Below are 13,437 nucleotides of genomic sequence, written 5' to 3' on the forward strand. Positions count from 1 at the left end.
TGACAAGTGTGCTTCACTCTGTATCTGTTTTTGTGGGGGACAGCTGTCTGTTTTGGACATATCATACAAATTTACACAGGAGGTGATATTTAATGATGTATATGCCATATTACAGGAGAACTGACTAACTAGAAATAAAATATATGTGTTCATTCATGAGGGAATTGGCTAAATTAACTGTGTCACATTATTGTAAAAGGATATTAATCATAATAAGAAATGGTGAATATAATGAATATGGAAAAATCTGGGAAGACCTACATGAAATCATACCAGGTGAATAAGATAGAGCCAGAAAAACAATATAAACAAAGATTGACAGCAATGAAAATGGAAAGAGTGAAAAAACAGAACATAAAACTAAGTAACTATAATCTCTAAGTTGGCTCAGAAGAATTTGAAAACACATATCTCTTCACCTCCTTTGCAGAAGCAGAGGAAGATGAGTGTAGAAAAAAGAAATATACTGTCAGATTTGTTTGGTGTATTGATTAGTTTTATTAATTGATATTTCCTCACCTTTAAAAAAATCCTTTTGTTGCTATAAAAACAAAAACTAACAATATAAAAGTAGGGAAAGGAAGAAGTATTCCAACACTGCATAAAGTACAGTTTTATTATGTTGTTAATTCAAAATAAACTCCTCTGCCTAGCACTAAAAACCCATCAAAACCTGGCCCCAACCTATGTTTTCAGTCTTTATATTATTCCCTTCAATCAGAATTGGCTTTCTTGTTCTTTATATTCCAATGGCTCCCTCTGCCTTAACATGGACTGGACCCTCATGTTTTCAAGGTACTCTGTTCTACCTCTTAAAATCCTTTGTTGTTTTGTTGTTCAGTTGTTTTCAGTTGCGTCCAACTCTCTGTGACCCCATATGGAGTTTTCTTGGCAAAGATACTGGACTGGTTTGCCATTTCCTTTGCCAGCTCATTTTAAGATGAGGAAACTGAGGCAAATAGGGTGAAATGACATGTCCACGGTCACACAGCTAATAAGTGTCTGAAGTCAAATTTGAATTCAGGTCCTCCTGACACCAGACATGGTGCTCTATCTACTATACCTGCTGACTGCCCTGAAAATCCTTAGCATACTTCAAATGATCAAACTGGAAAGAGGAGGTCTCTAGGAAAGTATGCTGTGAATCATGGGTTACTCCTTTTTAAAGCTCATTACTATCTATTTCCCTCTCTCAGCCTTGCTGAGTCCCAATCCAAAGTGAAAGTTGTTGCTGTTGAGTTATTCAATCCTGTCTGACTCTTTGTGACCCCATGGACCGAAGCACGCTGGGCTTCCATTCCCCTACCATCTCTAGAAGTCTGTCCAAGTTCATGTTCATTGTTTTCATGACACTATCTATCTCATCCTCTGCTGTCCTCTTTTTCTTTTGCCCTCAATCTTTTCCAACATCAAGGTCTTTTATAATGAGTCCCATCTTCTCATTATGTGGTCAAAGTATTTCGGCTTCAGTATTCAATCTTCTAATGCATGGCTTGAATTAATGTCTTTAAGTATCAACTGATTTCACCTCCTTGCTGTCCAAGGGACTCTCAAAAGTCTTTTCCAGGGAGCAGCTAGGTGGCGCAGTGGATAAAGCACTGGTTCTGGATTCAGGAGGACCTGAGTTCAAATCCGGTCTCAGACACCTGACACTTGCTAGCTGTGTGACCCTGGGCAAGTCACTTAACCCTCATGGCCCAGCCAAAAAAACCCAAAAAACCAAACCAAAAAACAATAACAAAAAAGTCTTCTCCAGCACAATTCTAAAACATCGATTGTGTGGCTCTGAGCTTTCCTCATAATCCAACTTGCCCAATGATACACTGATACTGGAAAAACCAGAGCTGAGGGTATATGGGCGTTTGGTGGCAAGTTGATGCCTCTGCTTTTTTAGTCTGGGGTCCAGACTTGCCATAACTTTCCTTCCAAGGAACAAGAGTCTTTTCATTTCATGGCTGTAATCACCAGTTGGAAGTGATCTTTGGGCCCTTTGTGTATTTCCACTTCTTTTAATTGTCCTAATGAAAAATGTTATCATTTTCCAAATAGAAAGCTGACAAACTCAGAAGGTATAATTGAAACATTTCTTTTTGACATGGCTATTCTGGGATTTTGTTTTGCCTGACTATTCACATTTGGAACAAGTTTTGTTCATGCCTTCTCTAATGGATAAATGAAGGGAAGATGGGAGAATAAGAATTTGGAACTGAAAATAAAACCCAATTTCAAAAATAATTTCAACAATGGTGGAAATGAAAATTTTACTTTAAAAAAATAAACTGAGGGGGAAAATCAACCAATCAGAGATAACATATGCATATGTATACACACACAGACCTATAAAGAAGTATACTTATATGTGTACATATATACATAGATACATACACAGTATATGGTGGTTTTTTTTTTTGGTGGGGCAATGGGGGTTAAGTGACTTGCCCAGGGTCATACAGCTAGTTAAGTGTCAAGTGTCTGAGGCCGGATTTGAACTCAGGTACTCCTGAATCCAGGGCCGGTGTTTATCCACTGCGCCACCTAGCCTCCCCCCACAGTATATGTTTTAAAGATGGAGTAACTTACTAAAATATGTAAAAGACCTAAATGTTCAAATGAGGAGCCATAATAAAATGTAAAATAGGAAACAACAATATGCTCCTTTTTTTTTTTTTTAAAGTGAGGCAATTGAGGTTAAGTGACTTGCCCAGGGTCACACAGCTAGTAAGTGTTAAGTGTCTGAGGCCGGATTTGAACTCAGGTACTCCTGACTCCAGGGCCGGTGCTCTATCCACTGTGCTACCTAGCTGCCCCAACAATATGCTTTTTTTTTTTTTTTTTTTGCAGGCAATGGGGGTTAAGTGACTTGCCCAGGGTCACACAGCAAGTAAGTGTCAAGTGTCTAAGGCCGGATTTGAACTCAGGTACTCCTGAATCCAGGGCCGGTGCTTTAACCACTGTGCCATCTAGCTGCCCCAACAATATGCTTTTAAGTACAAAATTTGCTATCTGAAACTTAAGAAGTGTGATGCATTACTGATATATCAAAAAAGTCAGAGAGATTTGCAATTTACTATGTGAAATGATTGGGAGTTGAGAATAGTATTGTGAGAAAATAATAAAATCAGGTGACCAGAGAATTAGAAAATAGAATTTGAAGAGAAAATGCTGGATTACAGGGATCTGCAAGTGAAATCAACAAAAAACGAAAAGAGGCAAAATAAAAGGAATGAGGAATGGTTTGCTATCTGGACGAACTATCTGTGTTCTAACTAACTAACTGAAAAATTTTTAAGAACTATGCATTGGATGCCAGATGTAGCAAAGACACCTTGAAGATAACAAAGAAAGAAAGTAGCCCATAGCCCATTGAAGGCACTGGCAATGATCTGCAACATAGATGAGAGAGGAAAAAATTTTAAAACTACTCACCTCAGATTAGTTTTATCATTAAACTCTCTGGCCCATTTCTTTCTTGACTTTACAGTTGTAGAACCATCCAAACGATAATAATCAATGTTTCGAAACCACTTTCCTTCACCTACATATAAAACAATAAAAATGGAACTATTACATTGGAATATGGCACATTCACATATCAGAATATTTAGTTTATTAATAAACATATCTTACACACAGAGAAAATCAAGCTTCATGAAATATTAATCCTCCTTAAAAATCAGTTTTCCAATTTGAAAGTTACTCAAATGAATGCTACATAGCAAAAATGCCTAGAAATAGATGTGTGAAATAAATAAAACTTGGAATAAATATGCTCAATTGAATACTTAATTGATGGTCATTTGACTGCTAACCAAATACAATGACAGTAATATGAAGACTTCATAAGATGTCATTTGATTATTTAATAGTTAAAACTATTCAAAATTGCTTTCTTATTCATATATTTGAATAATCTCTTGAAAGTTACACAAAATTCAATAAACTCAATCTGATAGCTATTTTAAAATGTTTCCTTTGTGAGGATAACATATTAGGACGTAGAATAACAAAAAGGAAACATAGGAGATTACCTTCCAAGATGAGGTTAAGGCAACTCTAATTCCAATGGGCAGTAAGAATTTTTGTGTTATTTTTGGAGACTGACTCCTTTTGAATTCTGTCTGTCCCACTCTGGGAGGTATGTTTTTAACCATACCTAGCTAACTTTTCCTGTATTTTTTTTTTTTGGAGGGGGGGTGGTTCTTCCATTTACATGCATGGAATATTCTTTTTCTGTTACTGATCACTCCAATTTCTCTTCACTAAACACTCTGAACTTTTGTGGTTCTACCACAGTTTGTGAATAGAGTATTACATTAGTGGAGAACAAACCAACCATAATGAGCCAAGACAGAACGAATCAAATTTAATTCTTAAGACAGGGTGACTCAAAAATAAGCTTAAGACTCCTAAGATAATTGTACTAGGTACTTTTCCAATCGATGCCATTTCCAAAGTCATGTAGTTTCCTCTCCTCCGCAGGTCCTATATTCCCTGGAAAGTGAATCTTAAAATATTTCTTACCTCCATATCTTAGTTCTGCTTCTATCTTTTTCCTCAGATACACTATTCTCCTAACTTTTACTATCTCCTACTCAAAACTAAATAGAAGAATGTTAGTACTGAAATCCCTGCAAAATACTACATATCTATAAGTTAGAATTTTTACTTTGTATTTGGTATTGTTAATATGAATATATGGATCACCTGGATTTGATGGAAGTGCATTCTTATCCAAAAGTATTTTTTTATGAAACCCTGGATTAATAGGAACCAAAATGTCCTAGATGGACTAGATGCCCAAGGGATATAAAGTTTAAGTGGTTGGCACAAGATTGAAAATTCAGGAAGTATCAAAGGAAAGGTTTGAATTTGTCTATATTCCAGCCTAGTGAAATATAATATTTCTTCCATGAGGTTAGAACAAACCACCACCAGTGATTGTGGTACAGAGAGGTAAGAGTCCTGAACTTGGAATTTGGTTATGAATCCTGACTTCCACTTGCTATCTTTATGACCTTGGGCAATTCCCTCATCTCTACTGGCCTTGGTTTCTTCACCTGAAAATGAGGAAATTGGACTAGATGATTTCTTCTTTGTGGTCTTATGAATTGCTTCTTCAAAGGAAGCCTCACCAAGTTTAAAGAAGCAAACAAATAAACAAAGCCTGATCTTGAGGGCAGGCTTGGCTTGGGGGTGAAGAAGGAAAGGGCTATTTGAAGGGTGAGGGGACAACAATATAAGGAGGACAGGTATTATGTAAAAACTGGCACAATACAAATATACTTATTATTAAACAAAGATTTCCTAGCAAAGCTAATTTTAGTTGTTTAATAATTTTTAATAGATCAGGATTATCATGCATAGGACCCTAGGGAGATAGATGTAGAGTTATAGGGATACTTAGAGAATGAATATATGGACCACCTGGATTTGATGGAGGTCCCTTATTATCCAAAAGTAGTTTTTATGAAACCCTGGGATAATAGGCACAAAGTGTCCTTCAACTGAACTCCAAACTGAACCCAGATAGCTAGCAGATAAAAGACCCTACCTAGTGACTTCTTTTCCCTCAGGATAGTAAGTCCCTGTCTTATGGTGACATCTGGGTGTCCTCATACTTGCCAAACCCTTTTTCTGGAATTTGTAATCTTATCCTGATGCTTCGGTATTTCCTGCAGACTTGTTACAACTGAAATTGTTAAACTGCCTTAGCTTCTGTATCATACTACTGAAACTGATAACACTCTGTAACCCATGGACAAAAAACCCCCAAATACCTTATATACCCTCATATGGGGGGAGTCCCCAAGCTCCCTTATGAGGAGGGGAGTCTACACATAATCATGGTTCTTTCTTCTTGGGACAAAATAAATTATTATGTTTTTCCTATCCATTCTCTGATCTGGGTTCTGTGATCTGAAAGGAGAGGTAGAAATAGCCTTCTCTGATCTGGGTGAACAAATTGTAGGAGATATTATTGATGTCTGTGACCTGTTTATTATCTTGTAGGAGAATGGGTATGAAAACTATATTTAATATTCAACAGTATTTAGAGTGTTTTGATTTGTTTCTTTTCTAATTGTTTTTTTAAGACCCGATCCTGGTATTTTCTTTCTATACCTTTTGTCTCTCTGTTTAATTCCTCCTTTATAATAAACTAACCTTCAAATTTGACTTTTCTTTTGTCCATGACCTCGCCCATTTCCTATTCTCTCCTGACTTTTAAATTCCACTTTTGGGGCAGCTAGATGGCGCAGTGGATAGAGCACTGGCCCTGGAGTCAGGAGGACCTGAGTTCAAATCTGACCTCAGACACTTAACACTTACTAGCTATGTGACCCTGGGCAAGTCACTTAACCCCAATTGCCTCACCAAAAAATAAAAATAAATAAATAAATAAATAAATAAGATGATAAATTCCACTTTCCCCACATGTTTTCTGTTGGATCCTCTAACCCTCTCCCTGTTTCTACCTTTTTCCTTGTTTAACTTAAAAGTATTTCTCCACTAAACTCTTAATGTTTGTGCACATTTAACCCTTTTTTGTGTGATGCAGATACATCTTCTGAGATTCCCATAAACTCTACCCCTCCTAACACTTAATCAAACATGTTGAAATGAGCGCAAATTTCAATCACTTTCTGGCTTTTCTTTTTCTTTCTTGTTTATCCAAAATCTTATTCCTCAGTCTCTAATCCCTTCCCATTGGGCTGATCCCCAAAATGAGAAAAAAAGGAAAGCAAAAGGTTTGTAATAAATACCAGATTTCCAAATAAGCCATGTGCAAAATCATACTTCTTATTCTAAATCTGGAACCTATCACTTTTTCTGCTAGAAGTTGGGGAGAATATTTCATCTCTAGTTCTTGTGGAATCCTGGTTAGTCAAGATTCAACAATAATCAGAGTTCTTAAATTTTCAAAGTCATTTGTTTTTACAACATTGTTATAAATTGTGATCTCAAATAAATCTGAATTCTTCAGATACAAAATTTCTTACTGCACTAGAATATCACATTACATTTCACTTTTTTTCCTCTTAGCCATTCAATGGCTACCCACTTTGTTTCCAGTTCTTTAAAACCACAAAGAACAAAACCTATAACCATTCTGGCATATATTGGATCTTCTTATCACTTTGGTAAACGAAATGAGAATGGATAGGAGAGATGGGAATCCTGACGCTATGAAATCAGTTAGAAAGGTATTACAAGAGTCCAAGCATGAAGTAAGGAAAACCTAGACTAAGGTCATGACTTTGATAAGACACAACACCCATTACTGTTAAAAATAGAAAAAAGTAGGGGGCAGCTAGGTGGCACAGTGGATGAAGCGCCGGCCCTGGATTCAGGAGTACCCGGGTTCAAATCCGGCCTCAGACACTTACTGGCTGTGTGACCCTGGGCAAGTCACTTAACCCCCATTGCCCTGCCAAAGTTAAAAAAAAAAAAGTAGAAGAATAAAATGATTTTTCTTTAGTATGACAAGTCGTATCTTTCAGAAAACCAAGAGTCAGCATTAACTATTATGAGGATAAACCAGAAGTCTTTCCAATAAGATCTAGGATAAAAAAAGAAAAAGAAAAGAAAAAAGAAATTGAGGGAATAAATAAAAGCAAAGAGGAAACAAAATTACTCCCTTTTTTAATGGCGTAACGATTTAGAGAATCAACTAAAAAAATGAATGAAACAATTAACTTCTTTCTAAAGTTTCAGGATATAAAATAGATATATACAAAATTCATGAATTTTTCATGAATTAATGAAATAGATATACAAAATTCTGCTTAATAGCAACAAAATACAACAGAAATAAAAAGAGAAATTCAATTTTAACTAAAGAAAATATAAAATACTTAGGAGTCTACCTGTTAAAAACCAACACGGAAACTAAATGAATAATATGTAAAACATTACGAGCAGGGGCAGCTAGGTAACACAGTGGATAGAGCACTGGCCCTGGATTCGGGAGGACCTGAGTTCAAATCCGGAAACAAAACTAAGAGTCACAGAATTTTGATCATATGAAATTTAAAAGTTTTCACACAAAAAAAAACCACAACTAAGTAAATGGAGGGAAAAATATCACTGCAAATTTTTCTCATAATGGTCTCATTCATACAAAGAAATAAGTCCAATTTTTTTTTCTATTTTTTGTTTGTTTTTTTAAGTGCCATTTTCAAAGGAAGAAATCCAAACCATCAATAGGGAAATAAAGAAATACTCTAAATCATTAGTAAGAAAAATGTAAATTAAAATAAATCTAAGGTTCCATCTCATACCTATCAGTTTGGCAAGAAAAGCAGAATGACAAATGCTGGAAAGGATGTGAGAAAACATTTATATTAATAAACTCTTGTTGGAGCTGTGTGAGAAGATTCTTTGTCCTAATAATCTAGCTGATATCCACAGGAGATAAAATAAGGAATGGAAGGACCCATATAGGGGCAGCTAGGTGGTGCAGTGGATAAAGCACTGGCCTTGGAGTCAGGAGGACCTGAGTTCAAATCCGACCTCAGACACTTGACACTTACTAGCTGTGTGACCCTGGGCAAGTCACTTAACCCTCACTGCCCTGAAAAAAAAAACAAACAAAAAAACTCCACACACTAAAATTAGAAAGAAAGGACCCACATGTACAAAAGTAGAAAAGAATTTGAAACAAAAATGCAATCAATTGTGAGAGAAAGGGAAGGGCAGCTGAACAAGTTATGGTCCATAAATAGGATAGAACAGCATTGTGCTATAGGAAATAAAAGGATGATTTCAGAGGAACCTGGGAATACCTGTATGAATAGATACAAAGTAAATTGAGCAGAACTAGGAGAATTTAGAACATAATTATATTGTAAAGAGAACCAACTTTAAAGGTTTTAAGAACTATGATCACTACAATATACAAAAAAAAGACTCCAGAAGATTAATCCTGAAACATATTAACTCCCTCCAATAAAAAAGGTGATAAATTCAAAGTGCAGATTGAGTCTTATTATTATCGATTAAGGCCAATGTGGTCTTAGTGGGCCTTCCATTGTACCATGCTGTATTAGGACATGTGGCTTCTTGAAATAACTTCCTCCCCTACAAAACCTGATTGGCCCCAGCTTCTTTGACATAGCTTCCTCATCTGAGAGCATGTATAGTTCGTGCCTTTCAGAATAGACCACATGAGTCTCTTGATCATCTTCTCAGTGTCTCATTTTGTCTCGGTATCATGGCATTAGAGCCATACCTTTAATACAGGATACTTCATCTACGTCAATAAGATCAGAGATAGAGCTGTACATAATGAAAATGTGGATGTCCTGTGAGATTGTTTTCATCTTGTAGCAAATTTCCATTTCATTTATGTATCCTAAGATGCGGCCATAATTGATATCAAGACATTTTTTCAAAAATTCAGTATTAAAGGGTTGACTTACCTTTATAAATCTGAGAATTGTTTTCATCACCTGACAATTCCTTATTCCCCAATTCAAGGAAGTATTCAATCAAGTCCAAAGATATGAGAGCTTGGCTAAACACCAGCCTAGCAAGAAAAAACAAGGTGCCTCTTATTGAAATTGCTTTAAAAAATTCCTCGTCATGATGCTTATTCTCCTTTTATATGCTAACACATTTTGCTAGTGCATACATACCTAAGCCAGAATTCTATAAAAATAGAAAAAAACAAATGAACAAGAGACTTCATCAAAAGGATTTTTTGAGGAATTGACCTTATCAATACCAACTCAGGACAAGATGAGTAATCAACTGGAAAAAGCTTGGACAAATTTCAATTAGAAAAAGAATTTAGGGGCAGCTAGGTGGTGCAGTAGATAGAGCACCAGCCCTGGAGTCAGGAGGACCCGAGTTCAAATCCGGCTTCAGACACTTAACACTTACTAGCTGTGTGACCCTGGGCAAGTCACTTAACCCCCATTGCCTCACCAAAAAGAAAAATAATCTAATAAAGCAAATGTAACCCACTATAAAATTGCATTTTATATTTCAGCTTAATGAAAACTAGAGACATTCAATTCCAAATACTGAGTATTGAATAATAACAGCAACATAGTAGAAAGAATGCCAGACCTGGAGTTAGAAGACCAGAGTTTGAAGCCCAACTTTGCCACTTATTGTTTTAATTTATTATTGTCTTTTCCCAGATTAAATCTATGATAATATTTACCTAATGTTGATTCCTAATGGATGCCTAATAAATAATTTCATTGATTTGGTAGGAAGTGGTATATTGCTGATTAATATTAAATTGAGTTCTATATTTTTCTCCCTAGGATTCACTCTCCCTGCTTTTTATTTAATGAAATCATCTTTGTTGATGTCACTGTGTTGATTAAGTGCCATGGAGAATAAAAATATATGTGAAACATGGTTCTTATAAGTGATGAGCCCTGGTTCTTTAATTTTGGGGGGGTGGGGCAGGGCAATGGGGGTTAAGTGACTTGCCCAGGGTCACACAGCTAGTAAGTGTCAAGTGTCTGAGGCTGGATTTGAACTCAGGTACTCCTGAATCCAGGGCCAGTACTTTATCCACTGTGCCACCTAGCTGCCCCCTCTTTAAATATTTTTTTAAGGAGACTAAATTATAACTAAAACTTTTAAAATTTACTTCCTAAAGAAAAGCAAAAAAAAGTACATTTTAAAATATTTTCTGGCCATTGCGTAAGACTTTACCAGCAATAGTTACCTACAAATGAGTATTAATTCCTGAGATGTATCTGAAGCAGCAAACAAGAATTAACCCTTACCAAAATGACCATTCTTTAGAAGAGAGAAACATAAAAAACTCAATGTAAACTTAAAACATGCTATTAGAAGAAGAAACAATTTAATCATACTGGGATGAACACAAATCCATTTTTCTAAGAAATGTATTCCATTACTCACACTTTATCCCCAAGTTCCTCTGACATTTTAAGGATTTCCAAGAGAAGTACCATTTTTCCAGAATGTTCCAACACTTTAGCATCAGAATCTGTAATAAAATCTTTGTACCAGTCTGCAGAAAGGCTGCCTGGATATGTTGCTCTTTCTAAGATTCAAGACAAGAAAACAAAAAGACATTTGAAAGTTTAGAAAACACCTGTGACATTCTTAGCATTCTGCAAACTAAAAGCATATTTGGAACTTAAAAAATTCTTAATATTAGAATATTCGCTATAATTTTAATTTCAATAAAGTTTGTATATTTGTTGTCCAATCATTCAAGTGTGTCTGACTCTTTGCAACCCAGTGGATAACAGTGTCCACGGGGTTTTCTTGGCAAGGATATGGGAATGAGTTGCCATTTCCTTTTCCAGTGGTTTAAAGCATCCAGAGATTCCTTGCCCAGGGTCACACAGCAAGTAAGTGTCTAAGGCTGAATTTGAACTCAGGTCTTCCTGACTCTATCTATTTCTAAATCAGGATGATAAACCACAAGATTTTTTCAGCTTGATATTTTTTTATATCTTGAGAATGAGGTAATAAAATGTAAGCACTTATTCATTTATCCATCCCAAAATTTAATGAGAATATATTGTTTACAAAGCCTACCCAGTAAGAAAAATATGAAAAAGACAGTATCGGGAGCAGTTAGGTGGCACAGTGGATAGAGCACTGGCCCAGGAGTACCTGAGTTCAAATCCGGCCTCAGACACTTAACACTTACTAGCTATGTGACCCTGGGCAAGTCATTTAACCCCAATTGCCTCACTAAAAAACAAAACAAAACAAAACAAAAAGACAGTATCAGTTTGGAAAAATTAAAAATGACCACAGTTTGTAAATAATAATTATTGCTGTGGTTGTTACTGGACATATGTATCTTAGGACCAAATAAGAATGCTTTAATAATTGTGTTTTGATATGCTTATATCAAGTAACTTAGGTTTTTTTTAATTTGATTTTTCTTTACATTGAGCTGTTTTTTTTAAAGAGACATAGGAAAAAATATCTGTCCAAAAATAGAAAGCAGATTCAGCATGAAGTTAAAAGGTCCTTTTCTTCATGAAACTCTTCCCTTGATTCAATGTCTATACTATACCTGTTCCTTTTCTCTTCTGTATGTTATCTATATTCTTAAACTCTATTGAAAGCTTGTAGTTGGAGTCGAAATATGCTTGCAAAATTTCCTGAGAAGTATTAATAGTAATTATAGTGTTAAAAGAAATTTTAAAGGTATAAATTGTGGTCTTGGAGCTCAGTTAAAAAAATCCTCCCTCTCCATGAAGTAAAGAGAGTAAAGTTCACTTGCTAGGACCTCAAGTCATGCAAGCTTTGTAGCAGAGCCTATTACCCTAGACTGCAAACTGCTGCTTATCCTTTGTTTCTGAAGAAGACCCATGACATCACACTGTAATGGATGATGGCTTGACTCATGCATCAATTATATTTAAGTGACTCGGGTTTGGCAAGACCAAAGTCCAAATGATCAATGATGACGTTGGCATCTTCCATGTTTGCTGACCAAGGTCTAAGCACTCCACAGCACCTGCTTCACCTGCCTTCATAGTTCCCTCTTCTTGGATATAATACTTGGGGATTTTTTTGTATATGGAATGGATCACATTGCTCATGAAACGCCATTGTAAATCTCAAGATCTGGGATTCATTTTCTTTTTTTTAAAGGCCTATTAACCTAGCACATGAGGGAACTGCTGTAGATATAATTTAGTTAGATTTTAACAAAGCTTCTGATGATGTATCACTTGTACTGAGCTTGTCTTGGATGCCTACATCTGTGGAAAAATTGGACAGCTATGGATTAGATCAAAGCTTCTTAAACTGTGGGTCCCAACCCCATATAGGGTCGCATAACTGAATGTGGGGGGGTTGCAAAAAATTTGGTAACAGTAAAAGGTTATGCATATAATTGTATATCTATAACCCATATCTTATTGCTTACCACCTCAGGGAGGGCAGAGGGGGGGAAGGAGGGGTAAAAATTAGAACTCAAAACTATAAATAAAAATGTTTATTACTTTACAAAATAAAGTAATGACTATATACATATATATATATATACATATATATATATGGTTATGTATACCTCTTTTATATACCAATACCTGGGGTTGCATAAAAATTTCTCAAGCAAAATGGGGTTGAGTGGAAAAAGTTTGAGAAGCCCTGGATTAGATAATAATATAAAATAAAATGCCTGTACAGAAAGAATTGTTAATGGCTTAATGTCAATGTGGAAGGCTGTAGTCGCATGCTACCTTTAATTAGAGGAAACTGAATAGTGACGTATATAAAGTCTTACATTTGGGATGAAAAACAACAACTTCACAATTATAGGATGCTGGTTGTTATTCAGCTGTTTTTCAGTTGTGTCCAATTTTTCCTGACCCCATTTGGGGTTTTCTGGGCAGAAATACTGGAGTGATTTGTTATTTCCTTCTACAGCTTATTTGACAGATGAGGAAACTGAGGCAAAGAGGGTACAGTGACTTG

The 13,437-nt window shown here is 35.8% G+C and overlaps 1 protein-coding gene across 1 annotated transcript in view; it reads right to left on the bottom strand.

Moving 5' to 3' along the window:
- The window catches only part of LOC122734101 (transcriptional regulator ATRX-like), a 97,744-nt gene that overhangs the window by 24,521 nt on the left and 59,786 nt on the right, over positions 1–13,437 (bottom strand). The window contains exons 14-16 of the mRNA XM_043974792.1: positions 10,888–11,032; positions 9,420–9,526; positions 3,427–3,535 (exon numbers count right to left, since the gene is read on the bottom strand). Of these exons, the coding sequence (XP_043830727.1) occupies positions 3,427–3,535; positions 9,420–9,526; positions 10,888–11,032 (361 nt within the window). The remainder of the gene's footprint in view (positions 1–3,426; positions 3,536–9,419; positions 9,527–10,887; positions 11,033–13,437) is intronic.

The sequence above is a fragment of the Dromiciops gliroides genome, chromosome X (assembly GCF_019393635.1).
Source record: "Dromiciops gliroides isolate mDroGli1 chromosome X, mDroGli1.pri, whole genome shotgun sequence".
Lineage (NCBI taxonomy): Eukaryota > Metazoa > Chordata > Mammalia > Microbiotheria > Microbiotheriidae > Dromiciops > Dromiciops gliroides.